At 37.5% G+C, this 25091-nt stretch overlaps 1 protein-coding gene across 1 annotated transcript in view; it reads left to right on the top strand.

Annotated features, from left to right (window-relative positions):
- SLC38A11 (solute carrier family 38 member 11) overlaps positions 1-25091 on the top strand; it is a 51127-nt gene that overhangs the window by 21870 nt on the left and 4166 nt on the right. The window contains exons 8-11 of the mRNA XM_082630983.1: positions 13094-13164; positions 14163-14324; positions 17584-17696; positions 20656-20787. Coding sequence (XP_082487109.1) covers positions 13094-13164; positions 14163-14324; positions 17584-17696; positions 20656-20787 — 478 coding nt within the window. The remainder of the gene's footprint in view (positions 1-13093; positions 13165-14162; positions 14325-17583; positions 17697-20655; positions 20788-25091) is intronic.

Raw genomic sequence — 25091 nt, 5'->3', positions numbered from 1 at the left:
TATAATGACCTAAAGATTTAACGTTAACAGGAGGTACTTGGAGAAGAAGGACACTGCCACTGGTTGGGGGAACTATCAAAGAAAATAAAAGTGCATCCCTTGAGAATTTTCTCAAAAACTCTATCTTGCTTTTATGTTTCTCCTCAAATATATATTTTATCATAGTTTTAACAATGGTCACGTCTCCATATTACCTCTTTTGAAAAACTGCCGAATATGGTGCTTTCCTAATCTACTGACCTCTGCTCTCTCATCGCCACCACCTATACAGCTTCTGTGTTAGGGAAGTAACTAGAATGTTGGTGATTCTGAGTTGAAAGTTCAGCTAGAGTGAACAAAGAAATGATCGTAGAGAGGTTGGTAGAGACCAACATGGAAGGAAAGCTTTACATGTAGTGCCAAGAAAGTTGGATTTGTTCTTTAGTTGATAGGACATTGAAAGTTCTTCAGCAGGACAGTAACCACAGCGAGTCTTCATTTTGGACTTCTTGCACCACAGAGGTGAGGATAGATGGGGGTTAAAGGCCTGGGAGGAGGCTATCTGGAGGCAAGCATCCAGGCAAAAGACAACTGGAACAGTATAAAGGCAAGGTTGGCAGAAAAGAAAAGGAAAAAGAGGAGGGTGTTGCCAAGGTTTCCAGCTTGGACAACCAGAATTGTAGATGGTCCAGAACTCACCACCAAAAGGAGAAAATGAAAAAGTCTGTTTATCCAGTAAGCATTTACTAAATGCTTGGGAACATCGAGGAAAAACCCCAGCTTCTTTTAAGTTGTTAACAAGGATAAAAAAGGAAGCAGGTCTGGAAAAAAAAAATAAGTTTTTAATTTTAACATCAGTTTTGAGTAACCCTTGGGGTGCAGAGAGAGGAAAAAGAAGTTTTGGAAATGCAAGTTTGGAGTTTAAGGAGAGTCTGATATGAACAGGATTGTACAGGGACAGCATATAATAATAAGGTGGGGAATTCCCTGCCGGTCCAGTGGTTGGGACTCTGCGCTTGTACTGTTGGTGGGGAGGGAGGGAGGCACGGGTTCGATCCCTGGTCAGGGAACTGGGATCCCATATGCCGCATGGCACAGCCAATAATAAAAATAATAATAATAATGTGAAGAGAGGTACGACACAAGTAGAACCCCAATGGTAAATACAATTGACCCTTGAACAGCATGCATTTGAACTGCTCGGGTCCATTTTGGGATTTTTTTTTCAATAGTAAATACTGCAGTACTACACAATCACAATTGGTTGAATCCACGAATGCGAAACTCAGATAGGGAGGGTCAACTATAGGTTATACTTGGATTTTCGACTGCTCTGAGGGTCAGTGCCCCTAAGCCCTGCATTGTTCAAGGGTCAACTACCATCATCTGGAGCTCACATCTGAAATTACATTTATTTTAATATAAACCTTGAGCACTTGCGTTTAAGAACAAAAGGATCCATTTTGATGTTTAGGATGATACCCAGGAAGAATGTTCCTGAACAGCTGTATGTGTTCCTGTCGACCACAGCTGTCTATAGAACAGACTCAGAAGAAAAGTGAGCTGGGAGCGAGGAAATGGCAGAGAGCTGTCAGCCAATGCGGAGCTAGGGAAGTGGGCAGATCTGCTTATGTCACTAATAGCTTGTGGTGTGACAGGAAACATGGAGCCTTTGTGTGCCAGCCAGAGCACTTAACTCCCAGATGTATCTGGTTGAAGAGGTTAATATGTAAGGCTCTCTTAACAAAAACGCAGGCTCTGCCGAGATTGTATGATTTGGAAGGTGCCTGTGTTTAGCTGAAAAGAGTTTGCTCAGGTACAACAGACACATGTGGTGTCCGATCCTCCTGATCGGAGGTCAGATGTTCTGGTGATCAGAAACAATCGCTATGCAGCTTGTTTTCTCCAGTTTGTGAAGACTGGAGATGTAGTTGGTGGGACTTGCTTCCTACTTGCTTATTACTACAAATCTACTGTTATAAAGATAAGGAAAAGTATGTCTTTCAAAATAGGATGCAAAACCTGAATCCAAGAACCCAAACTGAGATGATTTTGCAAAATGAATTTAAGCCCCGAAAACCTCCCCACCTCGCACACATAAGGAAAAGGCTTCTAAAAATTTTATAACTAAGCATGTCTGGATTTTTCAGAGTAAGAGAAGCAATCATTCTTGTAAAAGTATTTGCAAACTGCTACAAGCCAATCTGTATTTCTGTCAGTATTAAAATATGTTAAAACACTGGAAGCATTGCTTCTTAAATGATCTGAACCTTATAATAAACCTTCATTATGTTGCCATGATTTATTTGAAGTTTTGTAAGACATTTTAAAAGACCCTGCCTCTTCCCAATATTGCTTTCATTTGGATTTATTTTTCTCAAAAGAATATTCACATATTTTTACAACATCAAATATTACAAATTGCTTTTAATGAAATAGAGCTACCTCCTACCAAATCCTTTCCTATTTCAGCTGTATCTTTTGGCATTTACATTTTTACTTCTAGGTAATGTGCTTGTAACTGCTATTTCTGGATTCTCACTGTTGTCATATAGTAGATGAGGATTTAGCTCTTTCTAATTATTTTTCTTCTTCTTCCATATCATAATATGTAAAGACTTAAACAAGTTTCAAAGTTAGTTATATTTCCCTTCCGTTACATTTTTTCTAGAATTGAGACTTGCTTTTGGTTTTGTTTTTAATCATGTTTTGTTGGATGTTCAGTTTAGCTTTAAAAAATATTTTTTGATTTTTTCAAAGCAGTTTTAGGTTCACAGCAAAGTTGAGAGAGCGGTACAGAGATTTCCCACAAATGCCCTGCCCCACACATGCATAGGCTCCCCCATTATCAACATCCCCTACTAGAGTGGTACATTGGTGACAGTTGATGAATCTAGGTTAGTCCATCATAATCACCCAAAGTCCATAGTTTACATTAGAGTTCACTTTTGGTATTGTACATTCTGTGGGTTTGGACAAATGTGTAATGACATGTATCTATAACTATATTATCATACAGTGTATTTTCACTGCCCTAAAAATCCTATGTGTTTCCTCTATTCATCCCTTCTCCCCCACCCCTAACCACTGGTAACTACTGATCTTTTTACTGTCTCCACAGTTTTGCCTTTTCCAGAATGAAATACAGTTGAAATCATATAGTATATAGCCTTTTCAGAATGTCTTCTTGCACTGAGTAATATTCATTTAAGGTTACTGTTTTTTCATGGCTTGATAGCTCATCTCCTTTTAGTACTGAGTAATATTCTATCATCTGGATGTACCAGAGTTTATTTACCCATTCACCTTCTGAAGGCCATCTTGGTGGGCTCCGAGTTTTGGTAATTATGAAGAAAGCTGCTATAAACATTGGTGTGGCAGGTTTTTGTGTGGATCATATGTTTTCAGCTTCTTTGGGTAAACACCAAGCAATGTGATTGCTGGATCCTATGATAAGAGTATGTTTAGTTTTATAAGAAACCATCAAACTGTCTTCCAAAGTAGCTATACCAATTTACATTTCCACTAGCAAAGAATGAGGGTACATATTGCTCCACATCCTCACCAACATTTGGAGTTGACAGTGTTCTAGACTTTGGCCAGTCTAATGGCTGTACTTTTTTTTTTCTTTCTTTCAAGGTGTGTAGTGGTATCTCAGTGTTGTTTTAATTTGCACTTCCCTGGTGACATATGGTTTGGAGCATCTTTTCATATGCCTGTTTGCTCTCAGGATCTGTTCTTTGGTGAGGGGTCTATTAGCGGGTCAGTGGATCTTTGGCCATTTTTAAATTGAGTTGTTTGTGTTCTTATTGTTGAGTCTGAAGTGTTCTTTGTATATTTTGGAGATAATGAGTCCTTTGTGAAATGTGTCTTTTAAAAATATTTTCTCCTAGTTTAGCTTTTGACTTTGATTATTTTTGTTACTCCTTTTCCAAATGCTCGAACATGTAAGATAATCTACTAATCTTATTATTTTTCCTAGAGAGGAGTCTCAGAGCCTTTGTCCTCTTGCTCCTTTCTAGATAGAGTGATTTCTCAGTTTGTTGCCCCATTGTTTTTCTAGGACTTCCTTTCACCTCTTTTTTTGTGTTAGACACCCTACTTCGAGTTTCTCATATCTTTCTTTTTTTCTTTGTTGTCTCCTTTTTCTGGAGCATCCTGATTAGCTTTCTGGTATGTCTGAGTCCTCTACACACGGGGGTTTAGCAAAGTGAGCTAGCTCTTTCACATCTTTAGCTCCCTCTATGTCGTTGTAACTTAACACCAAGAATAACCCTTAATCTATGTGCATGTGTGTATAGATAGAATCTTAAAAATGTAAAAGGTTAATTTTATATTTTTTTCCTTTCAAGTCGAAGATGTAATCCAAGTGGTGATTAAATAATCAGGCAATTTGCCTCTCTATCCATTTTAGATGTCCAATATCTTAAGGTGTAATGAGTGCCCTCTTTTATTCAAACATTGAATTATCTTCCACTGGTGGCAGTCTCCACACCACTGTAGCAAAATTTATATCAGCACAGAGAAGCTATAGCTTAGCTGGGGAACTGATAGCTGGGCTAAGCTGTACCCTGGAGTGAGATGAGCAGCTCCACGTGCCCTGAGATTACCCAAGGGGTTTTCTGCAGCTGGAAGCTGCACGAATTTGGCAGACCCAGTTGTGCAGAAAACTGTATGGGGTATGGTGGGTGGGATGGAATACCGAACATTTATCTGTCAATATCTAAAGCATAAATGAATCTTTCCATCTTTTTCACCATAATCAAAACCAAACGGCTGCCCGTTTGGTTGCATTTGTATCATCTGTTATCAAGATTAATCGTTTGCTTATTTAAAATAAGATAGCTTGCCTTTCTCAAGGTCCCTTCATTCTCTAAAAGAGTATGAATACCATGATGAAGATTGCATTTCACAAACTTGCAGGTCCTTACACCCAGACTAAGACATGTATTGTTACTTTAGTGATAACATGAGGAAAGGGAAAAAGAACAGAAGAAGGTCCCATCTAACACTGATTGTCCACTATATACCACACTCTCTCATTCATTTTCTCATAACCTTTGTTATATACAAAATACAATTAATATCGTCTCTGTTCTACAGCAGAAAACACTAAGACCAGTGTCATTAAGTAGTCTGCCCAAAGTCACCCTGCTAGTATATCATAAAGTTAAAATTTAAATCCTGCAGCGCCAGATGGAGGCACACGTGGTCACTGTGTGCAAGTGGCTGTCCTCCTGGACGCAGGGGGACCCCGCCAGCCCCTCCCTCCCGGCAGATCACGCCAACCCTAGAGGAGACACAGAGCGACACAGTCAGAGCAGGGCCATGAGAGAAGGCTTTGGCATGGTGACCGCCGAGCATCCCCACCCCGAGTGTTTGTAACTGCCCAGAGGAATGTTCTCTTCTCCGTGTTATTTATTTGACTGTGTGCTCTATATTTGTCTCAGAGATGAAAGTTAAGTTTTGTGTTTACCGTTACAAGGAGTAAAATAACAAAACGAGAGTCGAGAATTGATAATAGTCATTTGCAGATCACAACCAGCTTTTCCCACGAAGTGACCAAATCTTAAAAGCCTAATTTAGGTCTCAGTGAGACATTTTTGATTGTGTCTGAAGGGTTATTTGCAGAAGGAGGTATCTTAGGCATGACCATAGACGCTGCTCTCGGACGGTCGCTGGTGGAGACATTGCACGGCTGGGTCCGGTTTCTCACTTTCCTGTCTGATTCAGAAAGAGCTTTATTTCCCTGCAGGAGTGAGACTTCATTTGCACCTTTGGTTTTTATTTTATTTTGTTTTCAATAACCATCTCTCCGTAGAATGTATATATAAATACCGGAAATCATAATTTAATCTTTAAAAACTTTATGCTCATATTATTTAAGAATGACCCGAATTGTCTTTTTATTAATTGCCTTTTGAAAATCTGCAGTTAGGAAGTAATGTACATGTAGGATTTAGGAATGTCAGTCAGAAAATTATATTTTAAGAAATGTAATTATTTTATTTACCTTCTAAAGCCAAATATTCTTAGGCAGAAGTTCTTTGTTATTTTAGTTTCACTTTCTTTTGAGGGTCTTTCCTTGTGATGAGTGCACAACGCCCACCTGTTTGACCCATGGCCCTGCATGGCCTCATTCACCTTGGCCAACCCCCGAGCAGGCCTGATGGCCACCAGGACGCCCACACAGACACCACGGTCAGCACACGCTGACCTGATGCGGGAGGCGTGGAGCAAAGCCAGAAGAGAGGAGGGGAGGGGAAGCAAGGAGGAGGGGCAGGGCCAGGGCTCCCGCAGGCTCCAAACCAGGGAGCAGGGCTCCCCCAGGCCTCACACTTCTTGGCCCTTGTGTGGCAATGTCCACCAGCGCCTGTGTGGACATCAAGAGATATGCTGGCCTCTGTGTGGTGACAGCCTTCAGAAGGGTGAGAAGGCCCTTGACCCTCTCATCTGGAGAGCAGCGAAAGGGGCAGGTCAGCATGAGAGGGTCTTCCAAGGCTTATTTGAAATCAGACACCCCAGGTGTGTGAGGTCCCACCTAGAGTGACTGTGAGACTCGAGGTTTGTAAGCTTGCCCCTAGTTTGCTAAGATGATCTAAAATAATGTTTACTGTTCCAAGTTAGAGAAGAGGGAGAGAGAGAATGGGTCTGTGCGGCCCCCTGTGCAGGTCGGCTGGTCTGAAGATGAAGTCTGTCATGTTACTGATCAGGCCAGACACGCTCGTGTCACCGCATCACCTGGGTCTCTTTTGTGCAGAAAACAGCACGGTGTTTTTAATCTGCTTGTGTTCTCTCACAGTATGCTGTTAGAAGGTTAATTGATAAGATTAAAGTAGCCTTAATCACAAAGATGTTTAGTGTTTAAAAAAATTCCCCAGCAAGTATTGGAACTTCTAAAATACGTATATTATTCGTACAGGGTTAATCTTGGAAATTATACTTGAAAACTTTATTCTACTCTTCATTTTAAGTTGGAAATTGTTTTTGACAAAATTGTTTTGTACCACTGGAAAATAAAAATGGTAATTTATGTTCTTAAAAAAAATTTTTTTTAATCCAAATCTGCCTGACCCCAAAGCTCATTATCGTTTTCTATTTCAGCTCGCTGTATTCCATATGTTTTTCCTTAGTCGAGAGAAAGTTCCTTCACAGTGGAAATTAAGTTCATTATTGTTCTAGTTGTTCCTTATTGACAATATTAATCACAGTTTTATCTATAGCCAGCAAATAATCACATTAAATGAAAGAAGCAAGTAGGAGCCAAATGGGGATAAAGAGCTGGTTTATGCATTACTAGGTAACATTAACAGTTGCTGAAGAGATGCTATCGACTGCAGTGGACTAACTTCAAAACTGTTGGCTTCCATTGCAAACTCTAGACACACACCAGTAAATGTGGTTGGTTTCAGTTCTCAGGGAAATGAACTTTGACAGGCACCAACAGAAGAATGCAAAACAAAAAGAAACCAGAGAGTAGTTCTTATTTTGGGGTTTCTTCAGAAGAAAATTAGACTCTCTTTGTACAAAAGAAATACTCCTGAAGAGTTGTATGTTAATATGTTTGATTTTGAAAAATCATTTGAAAACCATTTCCTGTTACAGGTTATTTATTGTGAATTATTCTTTAAAATTAAAAAAAAGGAAAGTGCTCATCCTATAATTTAATCACTTTGTAATAACAGATTAGTCTTTACTTGGTTCATATTTAATAATATTTCAATATGACTACTATGTACTGTGTTTTCCCCCATGTCTGTATTCATAATGACAATTTTGATTTGTTTCTCCCAGTTTATTTTTTTGCTTTCTTCGTCTTCTTTTTCTTTTCTTCTTGTTTTTTTCTTTCTCAAATTCTCTAGTAGCCATGGTTCTTTATAAGTTAACAAAGTATTCTTCTTGTCTACTGTTACACTCATCTCCTCCATTCTTCTACTTGCCTCTCAGGAAGTTCAGTTGGTAAATAGTAGCTGAAACTTACAGCATAAGCTACACTGCAGGAAAAATAAACCCTCTTTAAGTAATTTCTTTAACTCTTCTAGACCATTAGAAGTTAATTAGGTTTTCTGCAACAAAAGTTACCTATACCTCTCCAACACAGTAGCAATGGATCTATGTTGTGGATCTATGTTGTAGCAATGGATCTATGTTGTCCAACACAGTAGCAACCAGCCACATGTGACTATTTTTTTTATTTTATGATTTTTTATTGAAGTATAGTTAATTGACAATGTTGTTAGTTGCAAATGTTAATTTACAGTGTTGTTTACAGCAAAGTGATTCAGTTATACATATAAATGTATATATCTAAATATATATGTAGTCTCTTTCAGATTCTTTTCCATTATAGGTTATTACAATTATAGGTTATTACAAGATATTGAGTATAGTTCCCTGTGCTATACAGTAGGTCGTTGTTTTTTACCTATTTTATATATAGTAATGTGTATATATGTTAATCCCAAACTCCTAATTTATCTCCCCCCACATGTGACTATTTAAATTAGATAAAATTAAATAGAATTAAAAATTAATTAACTCTAGCCATAATTTTAAATGCTCAGTAGCCACATATGTATAGTGGTCACCATATTGCACAGCACAGATGTAGAACATTTCCATCAGCACAGAAAACAATTGTAGGGGAGCAAAATTTGCCATGCCAAAATGTGTCTCTTTGGCAGGTGGATTATCTCGAGCTGAAAACAATCAAGACCCAAAAGACTCAGGAAGTACCTTTGACCTTCTTCCTCACTGCCTAAAAGAATTCAGATAGAGGGACGTTCCTGGAATAGAGCAATCACCAGAGATACCTGCAAAGAATATGTGCTAGGTGTGGTGGAGAAACTTGGCAAGGGCTAGAGATCAGGGTCCGCTGAATGTCCCATGTCTCCACATGGCCCCCAGCAGACATTTCTTTACCAAACATTTACTTTTCCATCTTCATGTGAATTGCCTTCCTCCCCTTTGAAGTCCCAAACTACTACCCCCAACATCCTTGTTTGTCTTTAGCTAAAGAGATGGTATTTAAGGTGAGGGCTTTGGTCATTTTGGAGAGTTACTCAGTTCCCCTGGGTCTCTCCCATGTATACATGTCATTAAACTTCTGTTTGATTTTCTCCTGTTAATCTGTCTCATGTCAATTTAACTCTTAGAGCAGCCAGAAGAACCTAGAATAGCAAAAAATGTCTTCCTCCCCAACACACTATTGTATGCTGCTATTCTAGATTATCATACAGAATAAAAAATATTTGACCTCTTTGTTTTGTCTTTTTCTCTGCAGCATTTCCAGTGGTCATAACACTGATTGCCACATTGGTAGTGTTCAGCAAATATTTGTTGAAAATTGAATGATTTGAGTGACTTTCCAGCAGGAAGAATATAATTTCAGTTGTAGACTATTTATGGAAATTTAAGCTTAAAAATTAAGTTCAAATCCAAAAAGGTTTCATGTAGAAAATATTGTATAATTATATAAAGTTCAGAAAGCTTTAAATTGGGCTAAATCTTTTTGAAATAATTTTCTATATTTGTTTCCAGTCTTTATCAACAATAGACTATCATATTTAAAAGTCAATTTACTTCTCTTTCCATAGCAGTAACTATAATTCTTAAGTTGGATTCATTTTTCTTTTCCCAGATATAACTATTATTCTTAAGTTGGTTTGAATCATTCCTGTTCATGCTTCTATACTTATACTATGCATTTATATATTAGTATTGATTAGTATGTTTGTAAAATATACATAAATAATCACTATGGTAAAAAAATATCCATTCTCTAATATAACTCACTATTTTTCCCTCAATATCGTATTCAGTATATTTCCATTTTGATAAAATTAGCACTGGGTGACTCTTTTTAATTGCTCTACAGCATACAATCTGATGGTTTAGAAATTTAGAAATGTAACTGTTTGCTTATAAGCTTTGAGTGCCTTAAACTTTACTAGATATTGCCAAGATCTTCTCCAAACTGTTTTATAGTTTACAGTTCCCTCCATAATAATTGTATCTTGTTCTAGCAACTTCTCAACATTGCTATTATTGAATTAGGTGTAAAATTTTTTTTAATGTATTTCATTTGAGTTTTTCTAATTATGAAGGAGGGTGAGCAACATACAGCATATTTGTTGGCCATTCTCATTTCCTTTTCTGTCAGTTACCTGTTGTCTATTGTTCATTGGAATATCTTTTTATTATGATATGCAGTAGCATTTAATATACACTGGATAATAACCCTTTCTTGGTTATATGCAAGACACATTTCATCTCCCAATTTTTAGCTTTTCTTTATTTTTTAACTTTGAATATGAATTATTTTATTATACAGACATTTTATATTAATATTTACCTTCCATTGATTTTATCAGGTTTATCAATTTTTACCTTTATGGTTTTTGCCTTTATAGGTTGGTTTGTTTGTTTGTTTTTGCCGTACGCGGGCCTCTCACTGTTGTGACCTCTCCCATTGCGGAGCACAGGCTCCGGACGTGCAGGCTCAGCGGCAATGGCTCACGGGCCCAGCCGCTCCGCAGCACGTGGGATCTTCCCGGACCAGGGGCACGAACCCGTGTCCCCTGCCTCAGCAGGCAGACTCTCAACCACTGCGCCACCAGGGAAGCCCGCCTTTATAGGTTTAAAACAATCTCTCCATCGATATTATGTTTTATTCTTTGAAATTAAATATTAATTTGGAGAGAATTGACATCTACATGATATTGAGTCTTCCCATTCATAAATATGGACATGGTATATCTCTCCATTTGTTTGTCTTTCAATAAAATTATGTCATGCCATTAATATTATGCATATCTTTAAAAATATTTAGTGTTTTTGTTGTCACTGCCATTTAAAAAGCATTTTAACTGGTTCTTTTTTGTATACATCAACCCTACTAATTTTTGTATATTGAGCTTGTATCCAGTGAAGTTGCTGAATGCTCTTATTAATTCCAATAGCTTGTCAGTAGATTCCCCTGAATTTTCTGTGTATGTAATTATATTGTGTCCAAATAATTTATCACTTTCCAATGATTACATATCTTATCACTGTCTTATTTTATTGCATTAGCTAAGAGTTCCAATAGTATATTCTGAAAGCAGTGATAGTGAACATCCTCATCTAGTTTCTGCCTTTAATTGTAATATTTCTAACTTTTCACTTTTAAATATGTCACTTGCTATAGGTTTTGGTGTATATTCCTTATTAGGTTAAGGAAGTTCTACTTTAATAATAGCGTGCTTAGCAAGCTTGTCAAAATAAATACTGGATTGTACGCTTTTCTGCCTATTCTGAAATCATCAGTCATAAGCTTTTTTCTCCATTAATCTGTTAATGTGATGACTTATACTAATAGATTTTTCTATTACTGAACTACTCTTGCACTTATTGGAAAAAACTCTTCTTAGACATGACTTTTTTCTTAAACATTGCTTGATTGCATTTGATAATATTTCATTTTCTATTTCAGCATCTATATTCTAAAGTCAGAGCAGTCTATAACTTCATTTTCTCATCCACATTGAGTATCAAGGTTTCATAAAATATACCAAGAAACTTTCTCTTTTCTTTTTTCTCTGGAACCATTTTTCTGGAACTCAATCCCAGGCTAATTTATAAAAGGTTGGAAAACCATATTCAATGTCTCTTTCCTTCTCTTTATCTAGATTTGGACACACATTTTTTCCTATCTGTAACATGTTTTTGGTATTTTCCATCTTATAAAATCAGCATCATTAAGCTGAACACAGAAAATCCAAAATCATCATAGGTACTATTTCACACTCCATCTTATCTAGGAATATCAAGGAACCATATGGACCAGGAAAAACCTTTCCAACTTAAATGAAAGAAGAAAAATAAAAATAAAACTCCTACCTTTTCATTACTAATATAAGAGTTAAAAAGTAGGGCACCACCACAATCTGTACTGAAAGGAAAAATGAATATTATTCACCTGGAAATACCCTACCAGGGAAAGTAGATCATTTACAACATATTAGAAAGTTAAAAATCTTCAGGCTTCTACAATTGTTAGTGCTGCCTTTTCTCAAAAAAATGTTTAAGGACTGTGGACAAAATTTGTATTTTTCCACATTAACATTGGAATTTGACAGGCATGCTGCTGTTGGTAATGTTCACTGCAATGAGTAGTGGAAGCAGCAGGTGGCAGCAGCTCCCACTCAACAAACTATGGGTTTCTGAGCAGCAAGGACTGTAACAGCAGGAGGCCTCCCTTGCATGCTCCTTAGTTCTTTTGTGTCTGTAATGCTCATTTCAAATATGGAAAGAAGTAATATAATGCATAAATCCCACTAACTCACAAAACAGATGAGACATTTCTGTGTCTACACTGAGAATGAATAACAAACTTAGGAAATAGATGGATTTATACCTAGTGCCTTTATGCTTTCTAGGACCCTTCTTCCCTGTCCCCCTCTTCTATCTTATGCCTTTTTTGGATCTCACTGAAGCCTTTCTTTTTCAGGGAAGCTGGCCATACTTTTGGACATTTGCTACCTTCTATTAAATGACACTGTATAATAATAACAATGTTAATACATAAGCTGATAATACTAGTGACCATTTATTGAATGCTTACTGTATGCTAGGCTCTCTTCCAAAGTTGTTTTTTTGTTTGTTTGGTTTTTTTTTTTTGCGGTACGCGGCCCTCTCACTGTTGTGGCCTGTCCCGTTGCGGAGCACAGGCTCCAGACGCGCAGGCTCAGCGGCCATGGCTCACGGGCCCAGGAAGAACTTTGCATTATTAATGTTTGAATCTCCCTCAACAAGTATCTCAAATGATGAGTGCATAGCAAATGTTTGTTGTTAAATTGATAAGTAGATAAAGTCACAGAGTTAAGTGGTCCATTCTAAATATGTAAAACTAGAGTCTCTCCAAGTCATGGGCATGCATTTTCAAGGACTGAGGTTAACAGTAACATTGGTATTCCTGGGAAATTTATTTACAATTTAAAAAGATGAATGGGAGCCCCTTATTAATTTCTGACTTAAAGATGTTCAATTTATAGTGTGACATCATTTTCTTGTTTTCTTTTATGCTTATGCTTGCATTTGTTTAATTCATCAAATTAACTGATTTCTCTTCTAGACCAAAAACAGAAGATGCCTGGATATTTGCAAAGCCCAATGCTATTCAGGCTGTTGGTGTAATGTCGTTTGGTGAGTAGGTGGTTTCCAAGGCCCTTTCTCAATATGGAGTCTTCTGTACCATGAAAAAGTGCTGTGGGGCTTCCCTGGTGGCACAGTGGTTAAGAATCCGCTTGCCAATGCAAGGGACACGGGTTTGACCCCTGGCCTGGGAAGATCCCACATGCCGCGGAGCAACTAAGCCCGTGCACTACAACGACTGAACCTGAGCTCTAGAGCCCGCAAGCCACAACTACTGAAGCCTGCGCACCTAGAGCCCGTGCTCCACAATGAGAAGCCACGACAGTGAGAAGCCCGCGCACTGCAACGAAGAGTAGCCCCCACTCACCACAACTAAAGAAAGCTTGTGCACAGCAACAAAGACCCAACACAGCCAAAAATAAATAAATAAATAATTTATTTATTTTTTAAAAAGTGCTGTGTGTCTGGAGAGCAGATGTCCTAAGTTTTAGACTTCCCATTAGCAGCATATGATCCAGTTTGTGCCAACATAAAATTAGGCTCAAACTTTTCTCACTCATCACCAGAATTTGCTTCAATTTGGACAAGTCTCTTCCTCATGCAGAAAACTCATTTAAGTCTTCTTGTTTCTTAACTTGAAAATCTAGCAAGTGTTATGGACTTCTTCAAAACCTTGCACACAAAGTATTGTGAATTGGCCATCTAAAGTTACTCTGTTATATCCCAGATGGGAAAGGAAGCCCTGGACTGAAAATATGGTGTTGTTTAGATTTCCTTTAAGATTGGAAAGGCCACTGGGAAATGGGAGAGAAAGTTGGCTAGGCCTGGTATATATCAAGAGTGACATGAGGAGAATATAAGCCTAATGTGAATGAAATTTCTCATTCCTACATCTGTTAGAAAGATTATTTCTGACATATTTAGTAAATTAGTATATTTGAACTTCAGTTCATTAGTATTTCAAAGTAGCATAGATCTCTGAATTTTCAGAAGGAAAGGGAGAACTATGGTGCTTGCTTTAATAATGCTTTTTTTTTCTTGTATTGCAGCATTTATTTGCCACCATAACTGCTTCTTAGTTTATGGTTCTTTGGAAGAACCCACAGTAGCTAAGTGGTCTCGCATCATCCATGTGTCCACCTTGATTTCTGTATTTATCAGTATTCTCTTTGCTACATGTGGATACATGACATTTACTGGCTACACCCAAGGTAAAATGAAAAATTCAGTATTAGCATATATTGGGGTTCATATGGAGTGGTGCTATCACTTCTCATTTTAACTACAATTATACCCAATGTTCTACTTCAGAGTAGAACCTATTCTCTCCTCTACCTTCCTGCCTCTCCTAATGTTCCTAATTTTCTCCTTTTTAAACTGCTAAGCTTCTTCTGTAGTCCATTCTCCCTCCTTCCATGGTGTCACTTCAAAGCACATGAGTTCCATCTTCCCTCTCTACTAGTCCACTGCAGTTTCACTTTCGAGGACACCAATATCCTCCCACTCTTCAAAGCTAACAGTCATCTTGGTTGTGATTTTCATGGACCTCTCTGAATCACTTAACAGTTCTGTACATTCTTTCCTCCCGCAGAGAAAAGAGCACTACCATACCGTCATTCACTCCCTTAATATTTTTTTCTCTCTGAGTGATTCATCTTTACTTTCTCCTACCTCCTCTCCCTCTCTCCCCACAACCCCCATTAACTGGCTCAAGCAAGTTGGTTTTTTTTCTCTCAACAAATTCTTGGAGATATTTATTGTTTTAACTCTAGTCCAGGACTTTCTTTTCATCTCCAGCCTCTTGCCTGCAGGACATTTCTACTTAGTTGTTTCACTCTTGCCTTAATCACAATATACATCTTTCCCACAAAACCAGGCCTTTCCCTCCTCACCCCAACTCTCATCCCAGGACCCCACACTGAACTCACTTCTCTTTTCTTCTGTTCATCCAGGCCCAACTAATGAATGGTCATCTCTTCTACATCCTTGACCCTTACATTCACTCATCTCTGTAGCGTGAGAGTTAGGGTATTCTGACAGCCTGCTAAATACTATGATTCATGCATTTCACAGCTTTTGCAGGTCTGTTATCTCATTTGACCTTCAGACAACCCTAGGAAGGTAAGTGGAATAACTAGTTTTACCCCCTGCCTAGAACACAAAGAGGCGGAGTAACTTGCCCAAGCTGGCTGCTGACAAAGTAAAAAACACATCACCTAACTTTCAGTCGCATTTTCTTTCCATTCCATCTTGTCGTCTACCCCATTTTGGATACATATGGCCCATTAAAAACTGTCTCTTAGCCTCTAGTTCTGCTTAGCTTACTTTTCAGATGACACTGAAGTACTCTTGGGTGGGTGGTACATGGTTCCAAATGCAGGTTACAGGTGACTATGATTATAGGGAGAGATTTCTCAAGAAATAAAGAAGATGGCTTCATAAAAGAGTGATGAATAACATAATCCCAGTGCCATCAAAAATATAATACCGGGCCTCCCTGGTGGCGCGGTGGTTGAGAGTCCGCCTGCCGGTGCAGGGGATACGGGTTCGTGCCCCGGTTTGGGAGGATCCCATATGCCGCGGAGCGGCTGGGCCCGTGAGCCATGGCCGCTGGGCCTGCGCGTCCGGAGCCTGTGCTCCGCAACGGGAGAGGCCACAGCAGTGAGAGGCCCGCGTACCGCAAAAAGAAAAAAAAAAAAAAAAAAAAATATATAATACCTGTGTGTGCCATTAGATTGCAGTAATGAAGTGACCTTGAAAATCTTGATAAAAATTGTTTCAAAACGTTGCCATGTATCACTATTGCTACATAGTTTGCAAAGACAAATAGCCTGTAGGCTCCAGTCTGCACAGGACCTTGGTTTTAAATGCCTTTTCTATAAGACATAAATCCTTTTTCTTAGTCACACCTTCCTGGTGTTTTTATCATTAGTAATTGTGCAGATATAATTAAGTCTTTATATAACAAAGCTGACAGGTTGGTTTTGCTTTTGGTTGTCTGCTTTTGTTTTTTTTTTTTTTCTTTCTTTTCTAGCTATAATTCCCTAAAATACACTTAGACTCAAGCTAGAATAAGCTGAGGTTGTTTCTTCAGGCCATTTTGCCTTAGGCAAATCTAGTCTTGTTTGTGCACACTGGATGCTTCTTTTCCCTTTCATTACATAAACTCCAGCTTGTGAGGCAGTGAGAACTCTACATTGTTCTTGAATTTCCCAGTGACTTTTGAAAAGGTGCAGGGCCTGTTTTTTAGTGGAGGTTAGTGAACAGGGAGCTTTGGTCCTTTTTTCTCAGAGTGTTGGAACCCTTTCAATCAACCTTGGATGAACCTCTGCCACTACTGCTTTGTGGTTTAATCTCCTTCTGCCCAAAAGGAGCACTAAAAAGTAATGTACATTTACTCCAATTAACAGGGGGAGGGGAAAAGAGTCACTTAAAGTAAGTCTTGGGAAGAGGCAGGTCATTTAGTCTTTTAATGAAGAAAAAAGTACAGAAGTATTATTATTTTGTCCTCTTTGTAAACAGTGTGGTAGTGTGTGACTTTTATCTAATTTTCTATTCAGTCTCATCGAAAAATGTGACCAACATTTTAAAATGTAAGCATGTTATATTTAGGAAATAAACAGTCTCAAATCTTCTTTGTTTCTATATTGGGAAACTTTTTGCTGACATGATCTGTGCCCTCATTATATCCCTGCATTTCCTCACAGGTGTCTAAGAAAATACAGTCTCTAAATAAGAATTGGTTCAATGTATATGTGGTCCATCGTTTAGTTTGGAACTAATTAAATATAATACTCTGCCTGGGAAATAACCATATTTTCACAGTTCTGAATCAGTGCATTTACCTCGGGCTCATCAGATACTGTGGAAGATAACGTATGTTTGGATTTCCTTGCTGTGGCCCTGAGTTTGTGATTAAACTCTATAGCGTGATATACAGGAAATTCAGCTCCCTACATGTACTAGTCTACTGTTCCTTTCAGGATTGTCCTTGATCTAAGAATAACATTTCAAAAGGAAATTTGTTTATTTTAAGACTTTTTTTTTTTTTTTTTTTTTAATGAAGTCACTTACTTACCAGAAACAAAGACCAGAAGCAAGTTTATAAAACCAGTGCACAAGAATTTAGGGAGTTGATTCTGGTGTAAGAAGACAATGGATAAAAGTATTTTTCAGAACTTGGTACAAATATAAGGCTAATCTTCTAAAAACAAACACTGAGAGTAAGAAAAAAAACTATTAGTGATGAATTTGCTTTCAAGTGGAACATGTGCTACTTTTAATACCCATCAGTAATTATATAGTTTTTGAATGCAAAATTTATGTTTAGATTTGGCAGTCTATTCTATTAAATTAAATGACATTTATGTAGCTTCACTTATATAATAAATACCCAATATCTCATTTATTAGATATTTATGTCAAATACCCAGTATCTATTAAATAAATCTATTTTATATTATTCTCTAGGAGACTTATTTGAAAATTATTGCAGAAATGATGACTTGGTAACATTTGGAAGGTTTTGTTATGGAGTCACTGTCATTTTGACGTACCCGATTGAATGCTTTGTGACTAGAGAGGTAAGCACAACTTCTTTCCGACACTTTACCTAGGTCATCTCTCTACTGCATTAATTTGGGGCGATTTATAAATCATTTGATTTTGCAAATTCCCAAGTGCATGACAAGTAATATAATGTATAAAATTCTCTCTTTTAACCAGTTTAAAGATAAATTTATATTCAAATGTTTACAAGATATTTTTTCAAAAGTTGGATTTGAAAATCATGTTTGATAGTTTAGTTTATATTAACGTAAGTATAAATATTAATACAACTGCATTCCAAAGTGAATGCCAGCCTTTAATAGAGTCAAACCAAGATTTTATTTTACTCATTCTTACAAAGAAATTAAGTACTAAGGTTTAAAACATGTTTTACAAAATTGTTTTTTGGCTAAAATGTTTTATAAGTCAACATGTATTAAAGGCACCACAGGACAGATTTGATGAATTTTATTAGTTTTAAAAAACTAAAATATTTTATTTTTCATGTAAACCCAAAAGTCAATTTAAACCATTAGTTTTACAGATATATTTAATGTATATATTTATAAATTTATAAATGTTTATTTTATATAAATGTAAAATAAACATTTCTTTATTCATAAGTTTATAAATATGTTTATTATGATAAATATATTTATCTATTTATACTTATATACCATATAAAATAATAGAGAGTATATTATTTACTTATATCTCTATATTGATATATTTCACTTATAAAGTCAACTCCAAGTTATGTTATATAGCCCACCTGAATTTGTAGAGGAAGATTAGGTAAGAGAGAACTAATTCTTTTTGTGTAAAATTGGATAATGTGGCTTGTCAGGAATCCCTTAAACAGTAAGCTAAAAATCCACTGTACCATTTAGCAGAAAAACATGATCCTACTTCATAGTGGTTCTTTCAGGAATCACACTGAAAAGGCTTAGTCTTAGGATCTATTCCTAGAGGCTGTTTACACAGTGCACCATGTCAGTGGGTCTAATGTGTGAAGCAAAATGCCTACAGAGCTTCAAATACACTAACTAATGGGCAGGCTTCTAGAGGCACACCAGTGCTTACCTTATGCTAATTCTGCGGATAGGGAACTGCACAAGGAAAAGGAATGAGGACATGTTCAGCACTATGTATATCCTTTGCAGTTATCACTTGTCCTCACTTACAAATGTACAACTCATAGGCCAGCTCTCCTCAAATATAGGGAGCAGTAGACTGAACTTGATGAATATTTTTTAAATTGAAGAGCCTTTAAAATTTTTGCCAACTATTGTTGGATGCCGGAAATGGTTTTATTTTAGTTTCTGCCCAGTACTTTAGGTTCAAATCTGATCTCTAGATCAGCAACAATAAATGGTGCATTCTCATGTGGTTTCTGGTGAACTGCTCGTGGTCTGTCAGAGTCACTCCACCTGTATAGCTTATGTCTTCAGTACTTGGAACTTGTGTTTCCTTTCTAGCTGCCATGACAGGAAGACAGAACTGAACAGAGATCTCTGCCATGATAGCAAATACTAGGCAGAGGAACTTTGTATATACCTCACCCATTCACTTCCTTTTTCTTTCCTTTCTGCACACACACACACACACACACACACACACAAAATATATAGTTAGCCTAAATATAATCAAAGCTGTTTCTATTCACAGGTAAAGTAGCCAGCCAAGTACAAGGGTGCCACAAAGCCAGTCTGTGCCTAATAAATACTCTCACTAGCCTGCCCCACTCAGTGATCTTCATCTATAAGAATGAACTTCAAATTAGATAATATTTGCAGGGACATTACCAATTGTAAAACTATAAATGAGTAAGAGTGATTAGTATCCCCATTTAATTATTAACAGAGTTATGGCAGTATCCCGTCAATGGGGGGCTGTTACTCAACTAGGAATGCTACTTATCACAGTCATTAAGGTCCCCCAGCATCTGACCCTCTCCCACCATTTCCAATACTTGTCTCATGGTTCTTTTGCATAAAGCTACCACCCTATTCAGGCTGTCTCCTCCTTGTCCCCCATAGGTATCTTTACTGTTCTTACCTCTTTGCTCTTTTTCACACTGTTGCCTTGGTCTATAATTCTGTTCTAAATCCCACCCATGTTTCAAGTCCTACCTCAAGCCAAGGTAGGACAAGCACATTTCAGGAATACTGTAAAGCCAATTACTCTCAGGGAATCAGATCTAGATAACTAAATCACTGTCTAGTTCTGAATTGTATTTGATCTTTTTAATCTGTCAAAAATTGATCACTATTTGTTTCATTAGATTGGTTGGATCTCTCCAATTAGGATGTTAATTTCTGAGAATAGGAATCATCTCCTAGACATTTTCTCTTAGCAAGTCATAACAAACTGTGGGACACAGTAAATTAGTAACTGTTGATCGATTTCCTGATCTGAGTATCAATGGAAAATGGTAATCAACTCTTTTCCATTTTTGTTGAGGAAAGGCGAGATAAAATAGACTTGGCTTGTATCAAATAGGATTTAGATTATATGAAATTAATTTCCTGTTAGTAAAGGATATTATACACCCATTATTATTAAAGGATATTGTGCTAACCCCTTCCTTAGAGGTCATTCAAATAATCTAAATAGCATCTGTAGTTTGTGTAAGTGGTAACCTTGTTGGACTCAAGGAGGAAGGATAAGGTAACTTCCCAAGGTCTCTCTTACACTTGAGAAATATATTTATTCACACATTAGTATGCCATGTTCTGAGTCTGGAATGTAATCCACTGCCTGTCTAATAGTTCAACAAAGAATACTTGTTATTGATATGTGTGTGTGTGTCTATGTGTAAATACTTTGGAAACGATAGAACATTCATTCATATGGCTTTGGCTTAAGATTTGATTGATTGCCTAATTCGTAGTATTTTATACAGTCCTAACTACTATAATATAAAATACTCTCCTAATAAGTCCTGCACAACTCTGAGACTCCCTCTCTAAATAATCTGTTTATATTTGGCAGGTAATTGCCAATGTGTTTTTTGGTGGGACTCTTTCGTCAGTTCTCCACATTATCATAACAGTGGTTATCATTACTGTGGCCACACTTGTGTCATTGCTGATCGATTGCCTTGGAATAGTTTTAGAGCTCAATGTAAGTACATTTAAAGATTCTAAGAATCCCTTTTAAAATAATGTTTACATTTAACATGAGATGTGTTTCCCCTTAACAAAGGTGTCACTTTCTAAAGTGGAATGAAAATGTGTTTGTTATATTATAGTAAATATTTATAAAGATGATATTGTGTACTTTATAGGACTATATTTTTAGAGCAGTGGTTCTCCAGTGGGGGAAATATTGCCCTTCCCTCTCCACCTGCAGGGGACATTTAGCAATGTCTAGAGACATTTTTAGTTGCCACAACTGGGTAGGCTGGTGCTAGTGGTATCTAGTGGGTAGAGGACAGGAATGTGGCTAACCATCCCACAATGTGCAGGGTAACCCCTACTACAAAGAATTATCCAATCCAAAATGTCAATAGTGCTGAAATTAAGGTATTGGTTTAAAGGACTTTTTTCATATTCTATTTTCTGTAGAACATACATATTACTAAAAATAACAATAAATTAAATGCATCTGGAAAGTCCTATGCAGAGTGAAGATAGGTCTAGAGAGATTAATTAAAATATGTAATGAAGAGACTTATATCCACACCCCACATTAACTTACCCTGGTGCAAGTTCTTCTTTTTTTCTTTGAAGTATTTTTTTCTGCCTCTAGACTTTCCTTTGTAATCTCTACTGCTGCTTCCCAAATCTAGGTCCTCATCATATCACATCTGAATTAGTACTGGCGTTTTGCTTCAACTAGCATATATTTAAGCTCTGCTTCCAATTTATCACCATCCTGCTTAAAAATCTCCACTTTCCTACCAACAAGCATAAAATCTGTTGCCTTTATGATCTGAACCCAAATCTTCTATGGAAAGTTTTTTACCGTTAACTTCCCAGAATCTGCCCTCAGCTCTAGTCGATCTTTTTTTTTTTTTTTTTTTTTTTTTGCATTAAGCGGGCCTCTCACTGCTGTGGCCTCTCCCGTTGCGGAGCACAGGCTCCGGACGCGCAGGCTAAGCGGCCATGGCTCACAGGCCCAGCCGCTCCGCGGCATGTGGGATCTTCCCGGACCAGGGCACGAACCCATGTCCCCTGCATCGGCAGGCGGACTCTCAACCACTGCGCCACCAGGGAAGCCCTGGTCGATCTTATTTTTGACCTATGAGTAAGCCATATTAATTCTTCATTTTATCCTTTGGCTTATGTTTATTCTTTCCCGTAATTATTATTTTCCTTTCCTTTCTGTGCAAATATTACAAAGATTTAAAATTTAGTGCATTTTCTAACTTGTTTATTTGTTGATCAGATATATATTGAATAATTACAGTTGACCCTTGAACAACATGGGTTTGAACTGCACAGGTCCACTTGTGTACAGATTTTTTTCAATAAATATGTACTACATGAACCTCAGTTGGTTGAATCTGCAGATATGGAGGAATCAAGTATGTGGAGGGCTGACTATAAGTTATACATGGATTTTCAACTGCTCAGAAACCCCTTAACCCTTACATTATTCAAGGGTCAAGTATACTGTATTCCACACAACAGAGATACAAGGATGGGAGGAAATCAGAAAGGATCCATGCTATCGTGGAGCTTACAATCTCACAAATGAAAGTTCAGCTGCTATATAGGCAATGAAGAGAAGAAAGAGGTATAAGTAGACTCCTAAAAGACATTTTTGAGAAAAGATTGACAGAATTTGGTAACCAATTCAACTGGGAGGACAGGGGGATAGAGGGACACATCAAGAATGACTTCTTGGGATCCAGCAATTCCTCTTCTGGGTATTTATCCAAAGAAAAACAAAAACACTAATTTGAAAATATATATGCACCCTGAAGTACATGGCAGCATTATTTACAGTAGCCAAGATATAGAAACAACCTAAATGTCCATCAATAGATGAATGAATAAAGAAGATGTGGTATGAATATACAATGGAATACTACTTGGGCAAAACAAAATGAAATCATAGTTGGATCCAGAATGTATTATGCTAAGTGAAATAAGTCACACAGAAAAAGACAAATACTGTATTGTCTTACTTATATGTGGAATCTAAGAAAGATTTAAAAAAAATGAAAACAGGCTCATAGATATGGAGAACAAATGAGTGTTTGCCAGAGGGGAGGGGGTAGGGGGTGAAATAGGTGAAGGAGATTAAGAGATACAAACTTCCAGTTATAGAAGAAATAAGCCATGTATATGTAATATACTGCATAAGGAATATGGTCTATAGTACTGTAATAACTTTGTACGGGGACAGATGATTTACTAGACTCATTCTGGTGATCATTTTATAATGTATGTAAATGTCAATTCACTATGTAGTGCACCTAAAACTAACATCGTGTGTCAACTATATGTCAGTTTTTAAAAGTGACCAAAAAATAAAAAAAGAATGACTCCTTGGTTCTACTTTGTGGAAGTAGGATAATGATGGCATTTGGTGAAACATGAATAGAAGTGAATCTACCACTTTAGAGTCTTTCATCTTCCCCTTCTACAGTCCTAATGAAATTTCTACTCAGAACCACACCACTTAGCATTTATCAATCATGCCCCCACAGGGAGGGCAAGCTTTTCAGATGGAATCCCAAGTTATCATTTACTCACTCCACTGGGAGTTAAGGGGAAGGTATTATTGTCAGTGCCCGAGACCCTGTTCCCTCCAGGTGCCATTTGGATTTGAAGGTCCAGGCAAAGGTAGTGGAAGATTCAGTCAGGAACACACTATTGGGAATTTTCCTGCATCAGAGTATATGGAAAGTAGGGAGTAGGCAGCTCCCCCAAAACCGCATGGGACTAGGGAAACATCTGTTCCACTAACAATGGAAAGAAGGCTCATAGGAGAGATGGACCATTATCAAAAGTAACTTTTACCTACGTCCTAATTTTACATAGGCCAAAGGCTAGTAGGTTCACTCAAAATCATTTCATGTTCCAACCTTGGTCTACATAAAGGGATGGGTGCTACCTAAATGTGCTAACTTGATTTATGTATTATCTTGTATCATGTATTGTTTGGACTGTCCATAAGCTTGCCTTGCCTACCTATGTGCAAGTTCTTTGGAGACAAGAATGGTACTTAGCTGCCTCCTCCATCTTCCACAGTATTTAGCACAGTGCTAAGAACACAGTGTTCCAATTACTCCATGGGCGATTGCCCTTGGGAGCACAGTTGAGGAACTATTTCTACAAATGCCCCTGGACATAAGAGACATTCTTAGTGTAGCACCAGGAAATTAAGTGTTACAAGAAATTGTTGGGGTTGACAGTAATGGTAACCCTCTAATTATGCTGAGGACATGATCGGCATGACTCCCAGCTCTGTTATTTCTTATTTTGTGAAATGTCTCATTTGAGTTCGCATGTTTGTTTGTTTGTTAGACTATTGTAGGATTGTCATATGAGAGAAAATGTCTTTATCAAGTGCCTTGCCACTCACTCTTTTGATAGCCTAAGAATGTTTTGTTCCCTTTAAGTTAAGCAAGCATACACATATTGCTTATTTTTCAGGAATGATATATATATATATATATATATTTTTTTTCTTTTTGCGGTGTGCGGGCCTCTCACTGTTGTGGCCTCTCCCGTTGCGGAGCACAGGCTCCGGATGCGCAGGCCCAGCGGCCATGGCTCACGGGCCCAGCCGCTCCGCGGCATATGGGATCCTCCCAGACCAGGGCACGAACCCGTATCCCCTGCATCGGCAGGTGGACTCCCAACCACTGCGCCACCAGGGAGGCCCAGGAATGATATATTTTTTTATAAATTTGACCATTACTTTCTGTTAACTGTGACTCTCCCTCACACTCACACAATAAAATTATAAGCACATAATCACATTAAATATTCCCTGTTATGCTTATGTTGACATTTTTTTGTGGTTAAGACAGAATTCTGGTGTTGTAGTCAAAGAATAATATCTGGTGAATATCTGTTATTAAGTCAAGATCTGAGCTGGCTTGGAGGACTATTTTTAAAAATTTAAAACATGATTCTAGATCCTTAGATTTTTTAAAAACCTGGTTATATAAACATTCATAAAAAACAGAGTGTTAAATTGTCATGATCTGATAACTCAATTACACTAGTTTTAAAGCACTTTGTAGGAATTCATAAAATCTAAGATCTCCATTCTCTTCCAGACCACTTGAGTGCATATTTTTCCAGTCAAAAAAAGTCTTTTGGTTAGCACAATATCATAGTCAGGTCTTTGTTCAACTCCGTTTTGTGTGGGCATTTGTCATGTTTCATAAAGCCAGATCAAGCATCATTTCTGTCAGTAATGCAAGCCAGGTCACGCAACACTTTAGAAGTAGCTAAAGCATGTGG

The sequence above is a fragment of the Mesoplodon mirus genome, assembly GCF_964341445.2.
Source record: "Mesoplodon mirus genome assembly, chromosome: 8".
Classification (NCBI taxonomy): Eukaryota; Metazoa; Chordata; class Mammalia; order Artiodactyla; family Ziphiidae; genus Mesoplodon; species Mesoplodon mirus.
Note: the sequence above shows the minus strand (reverse complement) of the source record. Positions and strands in the feature narration are given on the sequence as shown.